A 25,681-nucleotide genomic window follows, 5' to 3' on the forward strand; every position below is an offset into this window, starting at 1 on the left:
TTTCTAGGAAAGTATGGTACCCATTTACTCCTGGGAGGAGAAAAGCAAGTAGGTTTAAGTGCCTTGTCCAAAGGGCACAAAGATGAAATAGTGCTGATCCGTCCGTGTGTCGAACCCACGACCTCCTGGCTATAAACTCGGCTCTCTAATCACTCTCCCACTGATCCCTGTAGGTTATATTTGCTTCTGCCAAAAGACGTCGGGCGCAGGTTGACGAACCTATTTGCTTTAGTTCGTTAAAATTCCAAACAGAGCGCGAATGTCGCTTTGATAATCCAAGATCACCAACACAATGATTACTCCCCGTAACTAAGGCCGCTTAGGCTTAGTGAGATCAATGGAAACTACCCTATATCCACTGCATGAATAGTACATGCTAAGCTAGCGGCTATTAGAAAGTTTTTTTGTCAATCTTTACTGTTTGTGTACCCCATGGAACTATTCTTGTTTAGTGTTATAGAAAATACTGAGGGAGGAAATCATCCGCTTGTGATAGAGACACCCTGATACGGGGATATTTCTGAAATTGACAGGCAAGGTTAGTGATATTTCATTTTTTGGTATCCGTGTCAGTTACATTTGTGTTGAGATTTCGAACTGAAACCGCAACTGATGAAAAGCAAGTGGTCAGCAATGATTATTTGAAGATTTTGATAACTTGTTTTCCAATATAATTGCGAAGTGTTGTTGTTGATTGTTTTTAATTTGACATCTTTTAGTCCATGTGTGTTACGTTTGAATGTCCACGAATGGAGAGTCCCAGGGACAATTGATTTTATCAATGTGTTTTTCATCTCGGTGATATTAGAGTTCGTCAGTCTCGATAGGACTTTACGCAGGTTTCAGAACTTCTTCAGCGATAAGCAAAATTATTGTGTGAGCAGAAGACGATTTTGTATCTCTCATTTTCCTAAGACATATACGTGACCAACAAGCGAATCTTGGCGAGTGGTATAAAGTGTTAAAATCAATTCTAGCTTTAATTAGTCGCGAAAGCGATCCATGGAAGGCAGGTTCGCCACATAATTGAAAAATACCACTTATTTTAATAAGCAGTTTGACATGTATCTTGTTGCAAATCATGATCGATAAATGTGCATAAAGGATAGTGTTCCTGAACGAGATCGAGACAAAACAAGCTTTACCTGACAGCGAGGTGCATTTTACCAAGCATTTCGACTTTGCCTCCAGGTACATATTAAATAGGGTAGAAACGAATTGCAAATAGAGTTTCGTACCGAAACTATTCTAATTTCCGAACCGCAAATTTAAAATCAAACACTTATAATGCCTGTGCTCGGATTAACATATCTTTATGAGAAATAGGCCTACCATTATTACCGACACGATAGAATAATTGCTTGGACTTCTATCGGATCCGTTATAACATGCGGCATACAATGGGCCTACATTACTGCAATGACGTGCAAGGCCTACGTATCAAGCCGAGACAACTTTTCATTTGGTTTTCACATAACTCAGTTCCAAAGGCTTGCCAATATCCAATCAGGTAATCGTTTGCTTCGGGCTAATTAGCCTTCGTGCTGTTTTGTTCGTTGAATATCAGATTTAATGACCATATGTTGTAATTAATTGATATATTCTTTACACGTCAGTCTCAATTCTGTCTTTAGTCATTATAGAGTTATTAATTTTCCCAACGGAGTTACGTACATAGGTGCTAAATGTGTTTATCTTTGTAAGGAATTTTATCATTCTGCAAATGCAGCGAAAATGTATACAACCTTAAATGGCCCCGACCTATAGAACAAAGAAGGTCGAGGGTAAGATGTAATCTATCTCTAACAAACGCTTACATTAAGGCCTAATTGTTAAAGAGATCTTTCTGGTAAACCCAAGGAGTGCACATGATCCTGCCTAAACTCTTAGCCACTTCAGGCTTGAGCGAGCGGGGAGACTGGCCTGCTCAACCCTGGTATAGGCAACAAGTCTAGGAGAGAAAACTCCGAAATCCATCAAACCGGTTAGTCTGGGCTCGTCAGCAGAGAAATGGCAACCAGATTAGGAGACGGAAGCTCTAAAGGAAAACCTGACCAAAAACGCTGCGCAGTGGTCATACTCGCGTCTAACCTGGTGTGCACACAATCAACAACGACAACCATCAGGTTGGGTTGAACGCAGAAGAAGAAGGTTTAGCGAGAATTACTTTCATCATGACGATTAAAATTCTATCACCAGAGTGAGAGCATTTTATCTTTTGGACAGAGAAGCATTATCCAAATATCTAAGGAGCCTGCTGATAAATTACCTCAACATTATCATTTCTAAGCACAAATTTCCTCGTTTCTCTCCACAGAAAATCACCACTATCGACAATTTTAACTTTGTATACAACACAGAAAGGAAAAAAACAAACAAACCCTAATCCAACTTGACAGCCAACATAAGTCCACTTCAAACATTACTCCTGTGCACCTATCAATATTTCGGTTTATAATTTCAACAAAGGATTATGGCGGTATTATTCATTGGAGTGGAGATTAAAATAATTCAAGATAGACCGGGGTTTGACGTCGGATGATGATCAGGCAGCAGTTGATATCAGACAATAAACCCAAAACTTAAACTTTTTTAACCAGCACATTCGTTGACTCTTTCTTTCATTATTCCACCATGCACTATCCTGTTATGTAAATGATAATAATCATGTGACTTATAATGCGCTAAATCCAACTGGTTTTAGTCGCTTAAAGCGCTTCACGTTACGCCTACAATCATGATTCAAGCTCTACTCTCTGGGAGTATCACGGGTCCGAGCTGCAGCTATACAGCGCTCAGGACTAACATTTGCCATCGCTGCCAGTTACCCATTTACTCCTGGGTGGAGAGAAGCAAGTACTAGGGTAAAGTGCCTTGCTCATAGCGTGCCTTGCTTGCGAAATAGCGGTGACCCTTCCGAGAATCGAACCCACGACCTCCTGATTATGAACCCGGTGCTCTAAACACTACGCCACTGATCTTTCCGCCTGCCAACCCTGTAGCCATTCTTTAAGTAAGTTCAATCTACAGATCAATGCTTTTCTGGCGGTATTTACAGCATTGAATAATTGATAAAACAAATATTGAGCATAAAAAGCATTGCCATCGATTCATAATGCAATCAGTAGCATGGGGCGAGCTATTTTCATGCATGGAATATTTCTAAAAGTCCCAGTGTAGTGTGTATCTCAAATTACAGCGGACACCTCTCTATAAGCACTCTATTCAGCTCGGACATTGTTGAAAAATAGCAAAATTATGATGGACATTCCTAATTCTAATCAATATCATCAGTGTTGATCAAAATTTAAAGTGCTTGAAATATGTCTAGCTTATTCTGAACCCACCCCTGATATATGCACATTAGTAAATACTTCGTATTCTGCATGACTAGCTAGCCTTAGCACCTGTCCGACTCCGACTTGAACTACGATATTCAATTGCAATAGACGGCTATGGACATCGTGGTTCTTGGTATAAACGATTGGATCAATGTTTTCAAGTCATGCAAAGCACTTTTATGTGAGAAAGAAATGGCGTCATTATAGTCGGATATGCGCTTATGAGTATCGAAGTCGTATTTGAGTCGTGACGACTTGAAATATGACTTCAAACACCCACGATATGTTCTCATATTTCAAGTCGGAGTCGGAGTCGAAAAGTTGCTAAAGCTCGCTATTATCTGAAGGCAGATTGCCATTTACCCATTAGCGTTAATTGGAATCGTGTAGTGGAAAATGATACTCTAATGGTGGCATTGATCGCTATAGTTCGTGATAGTTGCAATAAATATTGTTGCAGTGAACGGATGACTGCCTAGTAGACATTTATGATAATATCCTTTTTTGCCGGGAATATAAGCTTGGCCTGGCTTACACCAACCAGACATGTCTCAGGTGGAAATACGAGTGTGCCGGTGCCATGGGAAGAGGGACAGAGCCACAGTTGAGCCATTGCGTATCCAACTCTAAACCGTCGAATCCTCTTAAGCTCAGCTAAATTGCTGTATGAAGGATCCTATTTTGTTAATATAGCAAGTGGCACATTGTTTAATTGTCCATGGGCCATGCATGATAGCAATTTATTCCACTAAATAATTCAGTTTAAAGCGAACATTGCACGAACAATAATACAATGCCTTTCCCGCGTCTCAGTCGGAAAAGAAATAGCTGCATCACCAAGTCATAGGGGTATGGCTGGCGCGAGTGGACAAAATTCAGAATTATGCCACGGCATAAATCAACCAATCAAAGCATCGGATCTCGTGAATTATGGCGCGGCAGAATTCAGAATTATGCCACGGCATAAATAGGAATAAATAGAAATAGGATGTTTTGATTGGTTGATTTATGGTGCACCACAATTCCGATTTACTTCCGTCCTCCATAAGTGACAATTCCGTCCACAATTCCTATTTATGCCGCGGCATAATTCACGAGATCCGAGGTTTTGCTTAATCGATTTATGCCGTGGCATAATTCTGAATTCTGTCCACTCGCGCCAGCCATATACGGGTTTGTCTGAATAGAACCCTACTGCAGGCTCTATTGTCCACATGGTCATCATGCAGGTCGAATCTAGCTAACTGATTTGCACCATGCTCTAAAACAGAAATGAGAAGGGTTATTTTCACCGCCCGAAATAAATTTTAAAAAGTACGCTGATCCGCTGGTGGTGCGAAATCCCCTCTAATTCATAATTGAAAATTGAAAATGATCGGGAATTTTTTTTTACCAGAACTGTTACTAAGATTTCTTAGTAACAGAAATCTTCGAAATGTGTAAAAAGTCCTTATGACTAATTGTCAGCATTTCTAAAGGTCTTACACACGTATAGAGACAAAACAATACAATGACAGCAATTGTCAATTTTGTACGAATCTTCAGGAGGTGTTTAAAGTCCTGGGTCTGTTTGTTCAAAACTTTTGTCACTAATGTTGGCGTTAACATAACACAGCGTTATCTCCTTCAGTGAAGCACTTGGACTTAACGCCAGCGTTAGTGACAACTTGTTTTTAACAACCGGACCTGGAAAGAAGGGCAGGAAGGCCAATGTCGAATTCATACTCTGACGCAGGACACGTCGGCGTCAGATTTGATCGCGCGTCGATTGAAGGTGTCCCGTCTTCTCGATAGGCCTTGTCATGATAGTCTGAAAACCACACATTACCGTATATGATAGTTATGTATGCATAAGTCTCTTAGTGCTCTTGAATTGCCACAGGCATATAAAGCCCACTTATTCAAATATCAGCACAATAATCCGTACCGTAGTATAAATGTAGGTCTTTTAGTACTTTATAGGCTTTGTGACTGAGATTTATCCCATTGTTGATAGGTCAACGGTAAACGCATGCTAGTAAGGCTCATGGGGAGTGATCATTTTTCTTGATCATGATAGGCCTATTGGTAGGACTATCACAACGGGACAAGCAGGGCAGTGGATTTTTCGGAAGAGTGATATATTCCCCATGATCGCCACCATGCTCCGCCAACAGTTCTCTATGATGACAAAAACGACTCGCCGGTGTGTGCGTGGTATGTATTTTGAGTTGGCCACCTGGTTTTGTCGCCACGTCGTCTTGCGTTTTATCGCCATTTTCGTCATGACATGTATGTCAATTCAAATAAAACGTGGCAATGATACGCACAACTTTCCGTCAACGTCGACGTCTGACGTCGTTAGGCCTACATTTTGTTCTGGTGTATTTTTCGTTGCGGTTCGGACATTTTTCAATGATCCTGTCTGAGAAGTCACGGTCTTGCTGTCAGCCAGTTTCATACAAAATACAGATAAACTCAAGGCCATCTTGCTACCTTTTCTTCGGAATAAGCTTACTAGTCATCACGTTCATTTTTTTAACACCTCATTCCTGACAAGTTATATCACTTGATTGTTTCGAGTGGCAAACGTGTTTTCTTGGTCCAGATATTGGCCCCCGTAGATGAGGGAGTGCGAAGAATACAAACCCCCTTTTCGGCACGCATCAAGATTGATAGTGAATATCCTTTATATTATTAGTAGTTGAACAAAATTATCCTCCGGCAAAACGATATTCCCTCGAAAAATCGTGGCTGTCCATGTAGTCAGAAACCTCCTAATTCAACCTATATGACTAGTTTGAATATAGATGGACCCTCCGCCCGAAATTGGTCCTGCGTGATTCGGTCGAATGATGATCGAGGATAAATAAAGTAGAAATCACATTATTATATACCATATTCATTTATACATGTTCAGGGTTCACAAAATGTACATGCACAAATGTCAAATGAAACGTAATATTCTAATTGTAACATATTAATCATGTGGTATGTTTCTGCTAGCGCATTGGCCATTGGGAATAAAAGGCTGCTCTTGGGTACGGTTCAATTCGGATTCAAGTTTCATTCTGATATTCACTAATCGATTCCCTCGTCTGCTTGGACACGCTTGTTATTAATATAAACAATGCTAACGATGTTGCAAGTTGCAAGCTGTATCGGTGCGGGGAATGTTCCCGATACCAAAAGGGTAACCATGTGAATAGTGAGTGTCTCGTGCGTAAATATAGTACTTCTTTGACGCCGAAGCGTTTGGCTGCGATGGAATAAATCGCATTTGAAACGACAACATGTGATTGACAGACACCACTAGTTATTTTCCGATGCGTTGAAATCCGTACATGATTTTATAACGACGACAACGTGGAAAAACTGTTCCATTTATTAAACATGAATGACGATTTCATTATTGATTTTCATCACTACTATTGTATCGCTGGTATCTTCTTTCAGTCATACTGATACACGTTGCCAGCTCCAACTGAAAGAATTCTAAATCGTTGTGCGTTTGTATCTGACGCCACATCTCGATCAATGTCGGTTTTATTTTTACAGCTGGAAGAATACGTGAGAATAGGAAATGCGCTTGCTTTCGTTTTATACTGAATGGCCTAGTGTAAATGCACATGACTGTAAAGCTGGATCGATGTCGGTTTCATTTTTACAGCTGGAAGGAGACGTGAGAATAGGAAGTGCACTTACATGTACATGTACTTTCATTTTATACAGAATGGTATAATATGAATGTACATCCTATATTCAGCATTTACTGATCTTCATTCATACCAGGACGTGTTAACAACTATTCCCGTACCGGATTAATGTAGCATCTACTTCATGGATTATAAATAGTACCCAAATGTTACTGGCATTACTAAAACACGGAATTCCGCGGATTTCCGCGGATTACGGAACCAAGCTCGTTTCCAAATTCCTGGGAGATCTTGCACACACGCGGCAGGGCTGTATTCGTTGTCACAGGCGATTGAGAGATTTCACACAGGCGAGTGAAGAGTACCTGTTGCGCTGTAGGGGTATATTCGTTGTCACATACGAGTGAGAGACCTCTCCTCCTGATCCTCGCATCATCACCGTGATCCGTTCCGTAGTCGGCGGAAATCCGCGAAATTCCGTGTTTTAGTCATGCCGCAATTTTACTAGGGTGATTGGGATATATATTCGAAACATCATCCTGTGGGTGATGTTTGTGATCTGTTTTGATTGTAATTTGTGCGCGGAGAGCTGCCACCTCTCCACTCAGAAGGCACCTTTGGTTCTCGCTACTTCTAGCGTGCGAGTTGCTTTTCAGTTCTCCAAACACCTTTATGTACTATGTTAAATAACCCACCAAAAATAATTACTTTCGAGCCATCTAACTGGGGAGGAAATCCTACCTCGAAACTACATCCGAACCGAGGCAGGCCCTCGGGAAATATTGGGCTGATTCTCCAGAGGGTAAACATGCTTAAGTCGATGAGGCAGGAGTTTAATTAGTCTTCTAAAAACACGTTGGTTGCAATGAAGTACATGTATACTCCTTCTGTATGGACTACGCGTACGTTGCCTCCGTTTCGGACACAGAGGTTTTGTTGTTGGTCACAACAACGGTCATAGGGTTGGTACAAAAGATACACTGGAAGAAGTGTTTAGTTTGAGGTGTTAAGTATGGAAATTACCGCATTTGTCGGTTGGTTGTGGCACAAATCAGCATACGGCCAGACAATGTCATTTCACCCAAAACCTCTGATGCGGAGCTTCGCTTTTGGCTTACGTTAACTCCCACCAGGAGGTATTTGATGACGCCACCAATGACCCCAGTTCGGTATATATCAGATATGAAGCAGCAGTTGCTATGATTGTTTCTTTTGTTTGTAGGTATGATCTGACCATCATGTCGTCAGAGTTCCAGTCAAAGTATATCCCGTCCAACCGACCTGAGGAGAAGTTCATTGAGGACACCAGGCTACACCGGCTGATCAGTGCGGCCACAGAGAACTCAATCAGAGAGGCATGGCGACTCATTGGGAGAATGAACGCGGATGACTTCAAGGTGGGGGGCTGTTAAGAAATATATTTGTTTTTGATAGAATTAAGTACATGATGAGTCTATCCTGAGGAAAACAAGCTTTGACGGATGGAGCTGCAATAAAAACCCTGATTTTTCCTAATGTGTTTTACCAACTGTTCTTGACATTTCGAATTGTACGAGGCTGATCATTTTTTGAATGGAATGCAATTGCCTGAGTAGTCACTATAAGGAATCAACTGATAATCTTACTGGAAACAAAATTGGCAGAGAGAAGATAACCTTGTTTTCAAAGTTCTTGTTTTATTAAGAATGGCGTTTTGCTTAACAGCAAGGCCTCATTCGTTTTCTCCACCCAGGTCACCGCCATGGCAAAACTATCCTCGTCCACATTGATTCCTCTATTTCCACCATCCGCTCCACTTGAAGACGTTTGGCCGCGGTGGTGACCGCAGCGGTAGTACACTCTAGTGGAACCAGGCCTTACTGCTTGCCTATGTATACTCTTGCTCATCCGTTTCATCGTTTTTCAGGCAGCCACAGAAAAAGACCGAAACACCTACCTTCATCATCTTATCTCTGTGGCCAGTAGACTGCACGCCAAGGCCGGGGAGGTCACTTCTGCCATTCCGCTGATGTACAAGTTGATCCTGCGCGGGGTCGACGTGAACGCTAAGAACAATGCAGGGAATACTGCCATGCATCTTGCGTGCTTTAAACCATTTGGTGACGTGTTTTGTCAACATCTCATTCGAGCAGGTACGTTGGCACCTTTTTCGCATTTTAGCCGCCTTCTTTGATTTTAGAGGAGCTCCAGGGGTGTTCCAGGACGTTTTTGATAGAGTGCGGTGTCATGACTACCAAAATACAGCAAAAAACATGGCTGAAAAAAATTAAATTTTTCCTTGGCTTAGCACTGGCTGCTACGTTGTCCTTGTTAACCGTCGTCAACATCCTCGGTGAACTCATTTTTGATACTGATAATGAGATGCTGCTTCGAAGTCTCGTCCACAGCATTCCAAACTTTTAATATGTTCTTCTCGAACGACCCCATGTTTGATGCGGACTGCTAGCTTGGAAATCGCCTCTAATGTTTTCTTAATTCAAAAAGTTGTCTTATGGAGCACACCCCTGATGCTGATCGAGATGTTTGGAAATCGCATGATTATACAACCTTTCAAATATTTATGTCGTTTGCAAGGGAGGCCCCAGACCCCTCCCCCGCGCTAATAACTGCCATCTGCGGTTGCAACTTGACCCCTCCCCCTGCAGAACATCCTGAATCCCCGGCAGTAGATGTCTTACCAAAAAGCTTCTGGCGACCATGGACCCTCTTTGAATCATCTAGGATCAAACCATCTTCTTTCCGCTAGGTGCTGATCCTGGCATTGCGAATGAACAGAACTGTCGGGTCATCCACTGTTTCAAAGAACATTCATGTCAGCTCGTCAAGGGACAGAAGAACGCCAAATCGGGAATATGGAGTGCAGGTAGGCCCAAAACTCCGACGCATTTCATTCGTGTTATTCAATAATAGGCTGGTTTCGCAGCCCTAAGGAACGACTGAGTACTAAGTACGAATGTCTGTGGTGTCCAGGTCCTTTGCATATTCATTTACGCGTCACTCGTAAATCATCTTGGCTGTACGAGGAATGGGGAATTTGTTTTCAAAAAGTCGTCGATCGTGCATTATGCTTTCTTCTTGGTCGTTCGGAACTCTTCGTAATGATTGCGAAACCTGTCTCAATACGAATACTGTAAAACAGAGATGATTACCAGACCGTAGAATGGTCATGGTTTTGCCACCCTTACGAAAAACGAATTACGAAGGTGAACATGTATTTTATCGATAAGAATTTACGAATTCTTGTATTGGTGACGTTGTAAAGATGAGTCAATTCAATGTGTGTGTCGCGTCAACACAAATGAATCGAGGTAACCATTATTCAACCAATCATGGTCCGCTCGTAATTCACCGTTCGTACCTTGGCAGCCATGAGGTTGCGAAACCTGCTTTTTGCACTGCTCACAGTGAAATCACGAAAGCATCTTTAATAAAGTTGTGAATTATAACAATAAATACGTGCTAGAGGTTAATTTCGTCACAAAAGTCATGCGGATCATGTACTTCATTGGTATACCTAGACGTTCATCACAGTCTTATATTATTAGTAAGTTTTCGTAAATCCCACGGAAGGCCAACGCGATCGCCTATCTCATTGTTTGCCTCCAGATAACGATTTCGAACAAAGGGCGTTCACGCTGCCGTTTCGAGGGCTTTGCGAAAACTCACTAATATGTTATATCGTTCCTTTCAGTTGAATCCGAAAACATCGAATTAGCCAAGCAATACCTGAACGCTTGGGTGCGGGTCAACACTTACAGACAACGACGTAAGCTGATGAACGTTGCTGACGAAACTGGGAACATTGAAATGTTGAAGTTATTAGAAAGGTTTGAAAATACGAACGAGTTGGTATGTGCTGCACTTGCCTGTGATGGGCCAAAGGTGAAGGAATTGCTTAGTATAAAGACAGGTAATATATTAATTAATTAATTTTTGTTTTATGATTTTTTTCTTATGCAATGCTTAATTGGAATTGCGGACGACGGCGTTATTTACATTAAAGTATCAATTATTATACGTTGATATTATATCCCCACATAGGGATGGTACCGATTCAATAGAAAAATACCGATGTCTGTCTTTTCTCCGTCACTCTGGTTGACGAGTCGTGTGATTATGGTGAGGATACATTCACTTCAATGTTGGTATTAAAAAGATCGCAACAGATCAAAGCTCTTCTTTCGAAACTTGACTTGAACATGACATGTACTTGACCAAACATGACGGGGACAGGGGATCACCCGCATTTATTGTCAATCTTATCAAAACATTTTCATTTCAAACTTTAGATCCTTAGAATTTCCAATTTTCTCTCAACATTTTATCACTGCAGACAGATGCAACCTGTCCACCTGTGACGAGTCATTCCCCATTCCCAAGCCGCTGGTCGCCGCGGTAAAGGAAATGGGTCAACTATCAGCGGATGTGGTTAAGCTACTATTAAAACACGGTGCAACTGATGATAAAGATTACCAAGGTACGATGTTGCTTTTATGCAAAATCTCAAACACTAACCTTACGGAATCTGTTCCAATCTTTCCTGTGGACCCTAGCGTATTTGCGTATCAATGTTGTTCCGTGACTACCAAAACAGGCCGCCATTTTGGATCCGCTAATCCACGATTCGTGGAACACATCATGGGTGCGTGAAAGTACGGGATCAAAGGGCCTTATTGGCGACTTCGCACAGAAAATGCAGAACTAACTCTATGTTGTATATATCAGTTAAAACTTTAGAGATTGAAATAGCTAAAAGATGTTTGGCTTTGTTATGAAGAACCGGCAAGAAGCATGACCAATGACGAGCCATTTGATGCTAAAACTGGCAAACATTCCATGTCATTATTGTTAGGTTATTCTTTTGTGCAGTGCCTTTTGTTATGAAATAAACTTCAGTATTCGTTGACCACATTATTCCACCGTCTTGCAGCGAAAATCACGGAATCGTACAGCGAATTTCAAACGACGCCGTTTTACTTGAACCTTGAAGAGAACACGCCTCAATCCACCCTGGCTGCTCTGGAACAGCTTAAGGCTGGTTCGGTCAACGTACACGCCCGCAGCAACCGACCCGAGTCGGATGGGTACACGTATCTTCATTTGGTAGTAGAAAGGTAAGGCAAAGGCAGGTACTCATTTAGCCAAATTTGCTTGTTTAACGATCTGGTTATAATCAGTGCAAGTCGACTTAAAGATAGCCCCCCCCCCCCCCCACCCCAAGTTTGGCTATCATCAAATCTGCAACTCCTGGCCGAACATGGTACCTTTATACAGATATCGCAGTCTTGGAGTCTTTTGTCTGTTGATCGGGCAGTATATGTCAAACTGATGACTGCGGAAGTCCGACGAACCCAAACTTAATATCTCATTATTCACAAATCTTACAAGAATTGTCTCCGCAGAACTGGAATGATGTAAGAATGCTGCACATGTAGATAATGTCCAGCTGACATTCATTCATTTTGATTCATTTTTAATGATTGAGGGACAGTAATACACAGAAATCCTGTGGGAAAGTGACCATGAATCCCATATTCTTCAGATACTACGCCACAGAGGATGTGGTCGTCAAAAACCACCTGGTCCGAATACTTTACCGACTGGCGCTAGATGGCGTTGATGTCAATGCCCGTGATGCGCATGGCGATACAATCCTTATCAAGGCCTTCAATGAAGAGGACAGAAGGTTACTGGAACATGTGATTAGATTGGGTATGTCGACTTGCTCCTCCGGGGGACGTCGTAGTTTACTAGAAATAGGCGAGGTTAAAAATAAACTGCTATCAAAGCCCCCAGTAAGAATGTATCTTTTTCGGAACGGTAGGTGGCTTCCTCCGATTCTGACCTACATTGCCAGGGAAAACGGGAGCATCGTGCCATCCCAGTGGTCTGTGAAGGAAACCGAAAAAGAATACGTACATCGTGAATCGAAATCAAATATCGTCGTTGCTGTTTGTCTTGTTAGTTTTGCGCGTTGCTCCGATCAGCACCTCAACGATATCCACAGCTTGTAAGTGCAACTAGCCGGCCCTTTCCTATTATGTAGCTTTTTTACATCATTACAGGTGTTGATGCTTCCATTCCATCTGGAAACGGCGAGGTCGTCTGCATGGAGAAGTATGACCACAAAGGCCGCTACGTACTCACCAAGAAACCCCGCCGAATAGATATGCCCGGCCTTTGGGTGGCTGTGGAAGACAACGATGTAGACAGGGTCAAACGATGGTTGAAGGTCTGGTGCAGAGTCAATATCACGCGGTTTGACCGCAAGGTTTTGGAGGTTGCACGCGCCAAAGGTTACACAGAGGTCGCCTCTGCTCTGGAGGAGTACGCACACGTGAATGAGTTCGTCTGTTCCACATTTGCGTGCGATACGAAGAGAATGAAGCATTACCTAGCACTTGGAAAGGGTAAGAATGTGACACGATCATTTCGTCGAAAAAGATGTATATTTTGTTCCGCTAGCCATCTTGCCTGGATGCTGTATAGGCGTAATCACAGAGTAGTGGCTTGCGTTTCCTAACTCCATTGTCATCATGATCAGAATCAAAATCCTACTAATTTGTCTATGTGGTAACCATCATTCAGTGCATCGAATATATGCAAATATTAAAGCATCAGAAACATTCGGCACAAGAATTTTCAACATTCGAAATGTAAACTATCACATGGTTAGACTATAATCGCGTTACAACTTCAGGAAAATGGAAAGTCAACATCAAAGATGAATTCTACCATGCGGGCTACAAGCATGACCGAAGCTCAGAGTACGTGCCGCGACCTCTAATCATCTCCGCTATCGAGATCTGTACTGCTGAAGTTGTGAGGTTCCTGCTAGAGTACGGGGCCGACCTGACGGTGCAGTATGAAGGTAAGAATTGGAATTGGTAGGCGCGGTGCATTTTTACCCGGTGTGCGTATAGACACAGTGCAGTTAAACAATGTACTGCTGAAGTTTGGAGGTTCCCTTGAGAGTACGGGACCGATCTGACGGCGTAGTTTACTGAGGGTTAGGAAAGGGATGGGTGGATGCAGTGGGTGAATAGTCAATCGTATTTACACAGTGAGGGGTGTTAATAATATAAAGGCTACTCGGCGGAATTAGTTGGCTTCCTGTTTATTAGTATGCATGGATTTGTTACAAAGGATCCGTACTTGTGCGTGGTACCTTCTTCATGTGGACATTGCAAACATTAGCGTTTGTGAGACCATTTCTAGGGAACTCTGGTTGACTGCGCAGTTTATCTTTTTACAATAGCCTCTTGAATACAAAGTGAAGCAACCTAACCCTATCAAGTCGATAAACACATTTCAAAGTCGACACGCCAAAAGTGCGATGCCAATATGAAAAGGGGTAGGTGGGTGTTTTTGCGATGTGCGTCAACCATTCAACATTATCTTTCTTGGGTTTAAATCTGACATCATTTCCCTATTTCAGAATGTGCTCCGTGTGGACCAGCTGCATTCTGGGCTTTCCGGGACGTGATTGACTGTGACGTCACCAAAGAGGTGGCAAAAGCAGCCGATCTAGTCCTGCGGGACGAGCGAGGGGCAACCATGCTGCACAAGGCCATCCTAAAAAAGGATGCAAAAAAGGCGGAAATCGTGAAAGTTTTACTGGAACGAGGTATCAATGTTGCATCACGTGACCTTAATGGTCTAACCGGAAGGGACTATTGCACCATGGGAGTGATTCCTGATATAGAAGCCAATCAAATTCGGCCTGTGATTGATGACTACGTTTTGTACTGTGTCTCGACAGGCGAATTCGAGATTGTTGAGAGACTTATACTGGATGGTTATGATCATATTCTAGACATTAGTGGCACTGCGAAGAAGAAGACAGCGAGGGAACTGGCTTACTTGAAGGAACAAAAAGACATCTTGGAATTGCTCGCTGAAATTCCTGAATACGAGGTAATGGAATTTTAACTTGAAATACATGTACATTAAAGACCGAAGAAATAAATTGGCAAGCGGTCATATGCCATCTACGATTTTCCTTTGCGAAAATCTCACGGTTTGTTGGTTATGGACAGTGCATAAGTGCTGAAAAACATTTTAACTTTTCGTGTTCTTGGTATTAGTTCGAATATATTCGATGCTCTTAACTAAGGAGATAATGCTAGAATGGTACACGAGCTATTGATAGTCTCAACAGGCGGGCCAGCCGGATTCGATCAGGGGCGAGGGCGTGTGGGAGGTGTGTGCAGTGGGGTGACGCTTACGCCTCCTGCGCCAACAACTGTACGCCCACTCGTTTTCCACAACCTGGATCCGGCCCTGCGAGTCCTGCTTTATTTTGTAGGTGCTGATTGACTCGCTCCACACAGCCTGCAAATCCGGCGATCTCAAGACACTTACAAAGCTTTCTCAAGAGAAGAAAGGGGCCTATGGTAGGTACAACTCTGAATGGAAAACCGACACTTTGCGGGCATTTAATTTTCGCAGGTATCACTTATAACACCTTTATTCCCGAAAACTAAAATCCTGGTTCCTCGCACAACAAGTGTATGTCCCAATGAAGTATTGCTCAGAACTTTTGATGACACGACAGACGTCCGAGTTTTGTACTTCGTAGGCGTTGCGAAAACAGTCTATTGTCAGGCGTGACGATAGTCGAGTCCTACCATCTTAGGATTATCAAAATTACCTGTCGTTTTTTTTATTTCAGGTAAAGACAAGGGAGGGCGCAACATGCTTCACATGGCAGTTTTGTGGGGCCAAGCGGAGGTTGTAGCATGCGTGGTAGAGCAGTATCCTGATCTTATCAAGGACAAAGACAACGTATGTAATACCCAGAGTGGTCCGAAAATATTACAAATCGACAAAGAATTAACTATACGAGGGACGTCCATGGAAAAATAGTTTTTCCAACGGGAGGCAGGATTTTTTCTATTTTCACACATTTTTATTTAGTTAAAAGTTGCATATCTTCATCACGTTCTCGTGCATGTTCATAGAATCCATGGTGGTCTTCGACTACGTCACAGATTTGACAGTAAACGGGAGACGTCATGGGGGCCGCGTATTTTTGGAGTAGGTATTAAGATGGACGATTTTTTTGATAAAAATTGCTCGTTTTAAAACAGTGTTTTTTCTGTCATTCTAAACGTATTTGATGGTTTTCGAGATATTTTTAAAGAAGTTTATGTCAAAAGTGACGTGACCTGTCTATTTATGAGGCATATTGAGATATTATTTTTATTTAATGCAGCTTTGTAAATGTCCATCATGTTATCATCGTAAAATTTGGGTTTTTAAGATTTTTTCAACGCCATAAATCTTCAAAAAACATTGACACATGGACAGTTTTTTTATTTCTTCTTGAAGAAAACAAAATCGAATAAATGAAAGAACCAAAATATCGCCTTTTAATGATAGAGACATCATGATCGATTCTTGCGGTGTTGGTTTATGTGGCATGTACATTATCACGACAATGTTCATGGCGGTTCACAATAGATGGGGTCGTGGTTTGTAGTCAGATTGTCCTTCTCTTAGAAGCTTGATCGAGAGCATCTGCTCGAGTTTGTGTTTCGGGGTTTTCCATCTCTTGTCAGTGCATGCCCTGCCCTGCCGAGCAATCGAGCGGAAATCGGCCCGGGTTCTGAGGAGCCAGTGTCTCGCCTCTCGCACAAGCACGAGCTAGGGAGGGGAGTGGGCACTGCCTGCCAGTTCCATACCCTGGCCACATTGGGAGATCGTCGTGGGGACTATTAAACAGAACAATGATGTGGAAAATGTGCAGTTCTATTGCTTTGACTACACACAATCAGGAGAAGACAACTAACACACTCATTCGTATCGCATTTTGCAGCTGCTTCGAACACCCGTTCATTACGCCTGCTGCCTTGGAGATGGAAGGAAAATACTGCAGATCATAAATACGGCAGGCATGACTAATCTCGCTGTCCTTGACGCAGTAAGTTTCTTTTATTCATGTCATTTGGCGCTGCCGTGAAGTGTCAAAGCTATGATCAAAAACACGCCTAGGTTTTAGTTTTTTACCTTGCCATGGGTATCTTAGTCTTTTACCTCAGGTCTGAGTTATTAGGTCTTAGTTTGATACACCATATTTATGTGCGCAGATTCGCTGCCTGGCTTGGTGACCAAATCTGATAGAACCGAACTTCGGTTCCTTAGATAACTGGATATAATGAGACGTTTTGAGTTAGTTTTCCGTATGCAAATTGTACGCTAATTTTCGTGAGCTTGGTCATGCATTAGTAAAGTTTGTGCGTTTATTTCCGTCTTACAGAACAACATTAGCGCCGTAGAGTACGTGAGGGAGATGGATAAGGAGACACCGACACTCAGTAAGACTCGAGGCAGGCGTGTCAACGACTACAAGGTATGAACCATCGCCACTCACGCAAGCAACACTGACTGGGCAGGAACGTCAGGGTGAAATGTTCTGCTGTCTCCCAAGTTCTCCCTGTGCAAAATGTGTTTTTGATCTACAGTATTTATTTATAAAATCGTTGACGCCGTAGGATGGTCGCCCTAGCCATTTTGGATTTTTTTATCCGGTTACGGATTCGCATAACTCATATCAACTCATTCATGATCGGGGACATGCGTAACCGGATTCAAAAACTCCTTTCTGTAACCGCGGCGCTGATAAACTAAATTGTAGCGTATCGTTATCGTTATCGCGGCGGTGCCGACCAGAACGGGTAACCGCCCCAATGAAATCATCGCATTATAATCAGACTCAGAATCATTCTTTCTTTGTTCAGGTGCGAGAAGCAATGGTCAAAGAGCGAGAGAAAGTCTACGGTGAGCTTCCTCAGACGGATGGGGAAGCATGTCAGCAGCAGTCCGCATGAGCAGGAACTGATTCTGGAGGCAACATTCAAGGCAGATGATCACGGTGGCACGGTTACCAACTCAAAAATTAGGAGATAAACCAAACATTTCCCTAATTAGTCAAATCCACATGCACCAGATGCATAAGTAGAGAACATTTATCGTGCAAACTGTACTCCCCTATTGTATTATCACTGACGGATTGTGGTACAATATATGGTTCTACACGCGTATGTAAAGGCCATGTCTGTCAATACCTCAGAGATGAAAAGCGCACGATAGAATCATTTGTGCCTTCAAACTTCTACACCGGAACAAGATAAATACCCTTCTTGGAGTTCATGCTTAACTTTGTTAATTTCGCTGACTTTTCACTTGTATAAGACGTGATGATGATGAACTGACTGTGATATTTCAAAGATCTTAACAGAAAACTCAAATAGTTTCTATAACGTCATCGATATGACCAGTCTGCCATTTTCTGAAATGGAGATATCAGCGCCATCTGAGTTGTACTAGCCTTGTCTACTTACACATTAATTATCATGATGATATTCAACGCCATGTCAATTCTATAACTCATTACCCTCTGTTCATGCATTTCGTGCCATTATACTATTTCATATGCATGGAGTCATTCAAACTATACGGAATCTTTGAGTGGAGTTTTCTCAAAATGAAAAATTCGCTGATTAGTCACTTCGAGAAAATCATGGACGACGTGCTTTGATATACTACAGAGTATCAATGGCTTATTATAAACCGCGAGATGAGGAATTGCGAAATCGCGAGATGAGTAATTATTATTTTCTGCCACAAGATTTTCTACTTCCCCGGACCATGACAATCACCATTTCTAACGCTACTGTCCACTTCTCCATTCAATGATAGTAGGGCCGAAGACAATACAAAGGTTACATGCAACTGCATGTTCATCTTGACCACAAAGGTTTTTGCAACTTATCAAGATATACTGTGAGTATAATACCACGAGGTTCATGATGCTGCATGTATCAAGATTATTTTCACGTTACGCCTGGCGGCACAAGTCACCATACACAAGATTGACCGATAGCAAGGGCTGACTTCGATTGCTTACTCTAGGGTGGAGTGCGAGTGCCCGAGCGTGACGTCACCGATGAGGTAATGCGTGCTCTGCGCATGTCGAGTGAGGGGAACAATCGAACGGCCCGCGAGAATGGAGTAGCGAATAATCATGGCGGCGCCGAACTTAAATCGTGAGTTTGTGATAAGTTTTTTCCAATTTGACGAGTTACTCCAGCCCCCAGACGGTCAATTCCTTGGCTGATCATGTACATTGACGGTGCAGGCCTACTTTGTACAAACTGTGTTGTTTAGGCCCTTTCAGTGTCTGAGAACGCATTACAACCGATGTCAGCTAGCAATCCGATAACTATTGTTCTAGTTCTACTTCATTTAGGGATATTTGGTAACGAACAGAAGAAATACGGCCAAAAACAGGGGTTTTTTTCATCAGAAAACGTGCTTACAAGTTGCTGGCAGCCATGATTAATCACGTGTTCTGCGGGTAATTCAAAACCCACTCCTGTGCGGTCCAGGGTAGTCCTCGAGGAACTAAGTAGGTCAAATATGACGTCACTCGGGTAGTCACCCGAGCAAAATTCTATGTTCGATTGCTCCCCGAGTCGCTCGGGGAGAACTCGAGTAAGCAATCGAAGTCGGCCATAGGCATGCACCTGGTGAACGTCTGGTCATCCCTCAAAATAGCGCGGGATAGTCTGACAATCGAAACTAGGCTATAAATTAGGTTAAATTCCACACATCGCACAGCGGAGTCTATTTCAATGGGCCAATCAAAACAAGGATAGCTCCCTACTACAGCCTCGGTCTCATGAATGTTCGCCTTTTCAGGTTCCATATTTGCTACACATCCTGTGACGAATGGTACGCTCACCGAGGTTGGCATCTCGCGATTTCGCATTCCGCATCTCGCGGTTTATAATAAGCCAGTATCAATCGTAGTCAACTGCGCTTATCGTTTTTCTTCTCTCTAAAACATTTTTCTTGACTCTAAAGTCATTCAGAAGAGCATAGCAGCCGGTGTGATTTGTTAGGGATTTCATGAATAAGCCAGGTGTTCTCTAGCAGGCTGCGATAGTTTAACTGACCTTTGCACACAGGATTTATTTGATAGACAGCCATTCATGTGATCATTGGAGTAGTCATGATGATATTCTTATAAGATTATTAGATGGGATCTTGGCAAAGTATAAAAATCCTGCATGAACTCGTAAAAAATGTCCTTCGCGAAATTGAATATTAACTGAATATCGTTTTTTTTTCATGACCTCGGCAGCTCAGTTGCTTCCCCTGTCAATTTCAAAGAATGATGTTTGGTCAAAAGGGTAGTCGTTTGCCCCTTCGTGCCATGCACTCTGGCTACGGCTATCTTATATGCCACACGGAAAGATATGTTTGGCGATTACCACACGGTGGTCAATCACATTTACACTGGTTACGGGCACAATAGTATACTCGGCCGAATATTTTCTCAAACGTGCCTATAGGTACTCGAAGGTGTATTGTGTCTTCTTCAGGTTTTAACCCACAGCCTCAACTACCATTATTATCATTTAGCCCTCTAATCAATGTTTATAAACGATACAGTATGAAACGAAGACGTTCTTCAAAACTCGTCCTTCTGTAAAAATGTGACTGGCAACACTGTACAGTGTATATATAATATTTTACCGAAATAAATGCCTATTAAAGTGACAAAATGATACTGCGTTGAGTTGTCTCTCTTCCTTCGAAGTAGTGTAATAATGGGCATTCTAACTCAAGCTCAAATCCCAGTCAAAAATCTCCAAGTCAAATCCCAGTCAACACGTTTCAAAACTTATCTCAGTCAAATCTCAGTCTAAACAGTTTCCAGTCATTTCTCAGTCAAGTCACAAAATCGTCCAAATCGTCCAAATTTATAAAAAATTACAAAATTTACAAAATTTACAAAATTTACAAAAATGATAAAAATTACAAAAATGACAAAAATTTAAAATTTAAAAAAATTACAAAAATTACAAAAATTTAAAATTTAAAAAAATTACAAAAATTAAAAAAAATTAAAAAATTTACAAAAATTACAAAAATTACCAAAATGACAAAAATGACAAAACGTCTACTTAACAAAAATTATTTTCTTGTAAATAAAATGAACTTTCCGTCAAACGAAGAACTTGAATCAAGAGTCACAGAGTCAACAGATTATCTAAAATTTAAAGATCTTCCAGTGAACAAATGGTACAAAATCAACTCATTCAGAAGTATAAGCACAAAAATAGGAGAATCAACACTCCTTGAACTTGAAGACTCAGAATCTAAAGAGTTGACAGTGTGGGCGACGAGTGTCATCAAACAAAAAATAAATCTTGATCACAATTATATAAGGTTCACAGGAGTCAAGGAAACAAAACAGGGTAAAAAGTTTTATGGATTTAACCTCTTGGAATAATGACAAAACCTATATCTGAAGAAAATAAAAACATAATAAAATGAGAGAAGTATATGTCAATTGGAGAAATCTTCCTGATAATACTTGGTATAAGATTGATAGATTGGACTATTTATCAATAACAGATAAGTATGATTTTTTACTATTTTTATATCCCAGAGATGATAAAAAAACTTTGTATATTGTAAGACTGACAAAACGAATTAAGGATAAAATTTTAGACCTGGGTGATATAAGCCCTCTTCTAGACGATGATGTCTTCATTTACAAAAAAGACAATGATATGAGTCAACATTGGATTTTTTAAATAAAAAAGAACAACTTGATTAATTTAAAAAACGTCTACTTAACAAAAATTATTTTCTTGTAAATAAAATGAACGAAGTATATGTCAATTGGAAAAATCTTCCTGATAATACCTGGTATAAAATTGAAAAAATAGATATTCTATCATCAACTGATAAGTATGCTTTTTTACTATCGTTAATACCCAGAGATAAAAAAACCTTGTACAGTGTAATATTACCAAAAGAAATAAAGGAAAATATTTTAGATTTGGGTCCTCATGATGAAGATGAGGTCTTCATTTACAAAAAAGATGATGATATTTCTCAACATTGGATTTTTTAAAAAAATTAAAAAACTTTTCCTTATAATAAATGAACCCTCATCCATGATGATTTTCACAAATTCTCATGGGTGTGGTGAACCCTAAGTTCTAGATTTTCGCTCAAGTGAGGATTAACTAGAATTTTAAATTTCACTAGAGTTCTTTCAACTTCTCAATATTGGGAAATTTGAAAAGTCATATGACCAAGAGGCTAGTATTTTTAACTCATCAGTGGATAATAAAGTGGTTGTCTTCATTTGGAATTTTATAATCAAAAACTTGATTATAAAATGACTTATTGAAACCGAAACTAAAAAAGGGGAATCCCCTAAACGTATACTTAACTAAAAACTTTTTCATAAATAAATGGAGCGCCCGTCATCGAATAAGAATAAAAATTTACAAGATTTGTTATCTACTGATGAATTGAAAATTCTCGCCTACAGAAATAAGGTGAAAAAATATGGTTCACTTTCAAGAGAAAAGTTACTTGAAGGACTTCAACAAATCCCAAACAGCATCATCGAAGTGAAAATTGACAAGCCAGTTTCACAACTCACTCAACTTGAAAAAAGAGTTCAAGCTCAAAGACTAGGAATAAATCCTAGAAAGTTTAAAAAAGAACAGCTGGACTCAATTTTAGAGGATAAAATTTCACAGAAAAATTTGATTGACATCAAACCTAAACCTGTGAAACCAAAAATTTCCATCAGGAAACCTCTTTTACAGCAAGTTAAGGATCTTGGACATAAGAATTATCAAAATCTCAATATTGAGAAATTGAAAGAACTCTTGACCAAGGAACCCATTAAACGTATTTTGAAATCAGATCTTTTCAAACAAGCGAAGGAACTTGACATCAATGTTAAAAGTTCCATGACAAAAAAATTCATCCAGGAGTTGATTGAAAAACATGCAGAGTTAAAAACATTCAAAAAATTCGACTCCGCTTTTAAAGGATATGTTAATCATTTCCAAATGGAAGGTTTGCCTAAAATTGACGTTAAAAACTATCTCAATAAAATTAAGTCAGTTTTGCAAGATAAAATTAATGAGGAAAATAAAGAAGGATTAAAATTTATTATTATCCTGACCATTTCAATGAAAAGGAAGAATGAAGTTAAAGAGTTTCAACTTCGTTCTAGACACATCATTTATGTGGATCAAGAACTTAATTATGACACTCTCATCGAAGACTTCCTTAATGAACTGGAAAATTTAGTTCAGAAAGGTTCTGGTTGGAAATTTTTGGAAGTAATCAAGATTGAGTTACACACTGTAAAATATACTCCACTTTCAGGATCAAGCTATATTCCTTTACCAGATAAGATTCAAAATAAAAAAGCAGTGATTAATGTACAAAATTCTGATCAAAAATGCTTCAGATATTCTGTTGAAGCTTATCTTTTAAACTTAGAGAAAAACACAGAACGAGTTTCAAATTACAACAAACCTGAATTTGACTACATGTTTAAAGATTTAGAATATCCTGTCAAAATAAAAGATGTTGAGAAATTTGAAAAGAACAATCTTGACTTAGCAGTCAATGTATTTACATTTATCCCCAGACAGAAAGTGATTGGAGATAATGAAACAGTAGTTTACCCAATTTCCCCAGTTAGAATATCTAGAAGATTTTTAGCAGAAGACAAGTATATTAATCTTCTACACTACAAAGATAGTGACGATTTTCCAGAAGGTGAACACATTGAAAATGTCAAAGATAATGCAAATTATCATTATGCTTGGATCAAGAACTTTTCTAGGCTGTTTTCTTCCTCACATTCTAAACATCATGGACAGATCAAAGTATGTTTCAGATGTATGAAAATTACTTCAGCACCAACGAAAGAGGAATGTGAAAGAAGACATAGACAACATTTTGAGAACTGTAAGCAGTTTGAATGTGTCAGAGTTAGCATGCCTAAGGATCATGAAAAAATCTTGGAATTCAATCAGAAAAAAATGGAACAAAAACATCCTGTCTTTATCGTCGCTGACTTTGAATCATCTTTGAAAACAGTTGACAAACAATTAGGTGAAAAAACTGTTCAAATTCAATAACATATTCCTAACTCATTCAGCTTCTATACTTGTTTTGACAAGAATCAAATCAAGGCTGAAAATTTCTTAGTAGAATATAGTGTCAACGATCCTAATGAAGATATAGGAGAAAGATTCTGTGAAGAGATTGAAAAAGCTGTCTATAACATTCATGACAATCATTTTAGTAAACCTAAAGCTATGTTAGCCTTAACACAAGTACAACAGGTTAAGCACAAGACAGCTGAAAAATGTTATGTCTGTGACAAGGAATTTACAGAAAAAAATTATAAAGTTCGTGATCACAACCATTTTAATGGAAAATACAGAGGAGCAGCCTGTAATAATTGTAACCTTCAATTACAAGCTCCAAACTTCATACCTGTGTATTTTCATAATCTTTCAGGCTATGATGCTCATCTGTTTGTGAAAAATTTAAAAGGTAGACTGAATGTCATCGCGAAAAATAGTGAAAACTATATTTCATTCAGCAAGACGTTACAGGTTGACGAGCATAAGACTCTATCGATCAGATTTCTTGACTCATATAGACTCATGCAGTCATCTCTAGCAAATCTTGCAAATAATTTACCTAACACAGAGAAAAAGAATCTGTCAAAATATTACAAAGACGAACAATTTGATCTTCTAACTAGAAAAGGAATATACCCTTATGAATGGGTTGACTCACACGAAAAATTTGAACAGACTGAATTACCTCCCATTGAAGCATTTGACTCAAAATTTAATGCTACAAAAATTTCAGTTGAAGACTATTCCCATGCAAAGAATGTATGGGAAAAATTTGGATGCAAAACATTCAGAGATTACCATGAAATTTATTTGCGAACTGATGTTCTACTCTTAGCAGACATTTTGGAAAATTTCAGGGGCACATGTATGGAGATTTATAATTTAGATCCAGTCTGGGCTTATTCGGCCTCAGGATTGTCTTGGCAAGCCATGTTGAAAAAGACTGATGTTGAAATTGAACTTTTAACAGATGTAGACATGTACAACTTCTTTGAATTGGGTATTCGAGGAGGAATCTGCCAAGCAAGTCATAGATATGCAAAAGCAAATAATCCCTATTTGAAAGATCACGATCCTAATCAACCTACAAGTTATATCTCTTATCTTGATGCGAATAATTTGTATGGATTATCCATGAGTGAAAAATTACCACATTCTAATTTTAAATGGATGACTCAATCAGAATTAAAAAATTGGCAAGACATCCCATGCACTTTAGAAGTTGACTTAGAATATCCTCAAGAATTACATGACCTACATAATGCCTATCCATTAGCACCTGAACATTTGAATGATAAGTTGATCCCAAATTTACAAGACAAGAAAAAATATATTGTGCATCATAAGGCTTTGAAATTCTACTTGAGTCAAGGTTTAAAGTTGACTAAAATTCACAGAGGAATTTCCTACACAGAATCATACTTTTTGAAAGAGTACATTGACTTAAACACAAGTCAACGTGCCAAAGCAAAAAATGACTTTGAAAAAGACTTCTTCAAATTGATGAACAATTCATGCTTTGGAAAGACAATGGAATCAGTCAGAGATAGAAAAAACATCACATTGGCTACAAATGTCAATCAGCTTCGAAAATTAGTCAATTCGAACAACTATAAAGGTCAGAAAATTTTTGGTGAAGATCTAGTCATGGTAGAATCTCAAAAAGTAGAAGTTTGTCTCAATAAACCAATATTTATGGGTCAAGCGATTCTAG

General features: G+C 40.0%; 1 protein-coding gene across 2 annotated transcripts; it reads left to right on the forward strand.

Annotated features, from left to right (window-relative positions):
• Nucleotides 1-335: 335 nt before the first annotated feature.
• On the forward strand, nucleotides 336-20,540 carry LOC135494725 (uncharacterized). 2 transcript variants are annotated; one of them, XR_010448429.1, is made up of 17 exons: nucleotides 336-538; nucleotides 8,199-8,373; nucleotides 8,883-9,108; nucleotides 9,723-9,839; nucleotides 10,668-10,886; nucleotides 11,310-11,453; nucleotides 11,907-12,090; nucleotides 12,519-12,688; nucleotides 13,042-13,386; nucleotides 13,677-13,847; nucleotides 14,415-14,893; nucleotides 15,285-15,372; nucleotides 15,651-15,763; nucleotides 16,797-16,901; nucleotides 17,238-17,330; nucleotides 17,719-18,868; nucleotides 19,499-20,540. XR_010448429.1 is itself a non-coding variant. In XM_064782976.1 (16 exons), exons 2-16 carry the CDS (start codon nucleotides 8,215-8,217, stop codon nucleotides 17,806-17,808), a joined length of 2,703 nt encoding a protein of 900 aa, XP_064639046.1. In that variant the 5' UTR covers nucleotides 336-538; nucleotides 8,199-8,214; the 3' UTR covers nucleotides 17,809-20,540. The 2 variants fall into 2 exon arrangements, 1 of the variants encoding a protein (XP_064639046.1); XM_064782976.1 differs by having other exon boundaries at nucleotides 17,719-20,540.
• Nucleotides 20,541-25,681: the final 5,141 nt, after the last annotated feature.

The sequence above is a fragment of the Lineus longissimus genome, chromosome 10 (assembly GCF_910592395.1).
Source record: "Lineus longissimus chromosome 10, tnLinLong1.2, whole genome shotgun sequence".
Classification (NCBI taxonomy): Eukaryota; Metazoa; Nemertea; class Pilidiophora; order Heteronemertea; family Lineidae; genus Lineus; species Lineus longissimus.

Excerpts from the sequence above, each read along its gene's own strand:
- LOC135494725 (XM_064782976.1), top strand. The coding sequence starts at position 8,215 with ATGTCGTCAGAGTTCCAGTCAAAGTATATCCCGTCCAACCGACCTGAG. Across the intron at positions 12,689-13,041 it reads GGAACATGTGATTAGATTGG|GTGTTGATGCTTCCATTCCA; the intron begins GTATGTCGACTT and ends ACATCATTACAG. Across the intron at positions 14,894-15,284 it reads CTGAAATTCCTGAATACGAG|GTGCTGATTGACTCGCTCCA; the intron begins GTAATGGAATTT and ends TTTATTTTGTAG.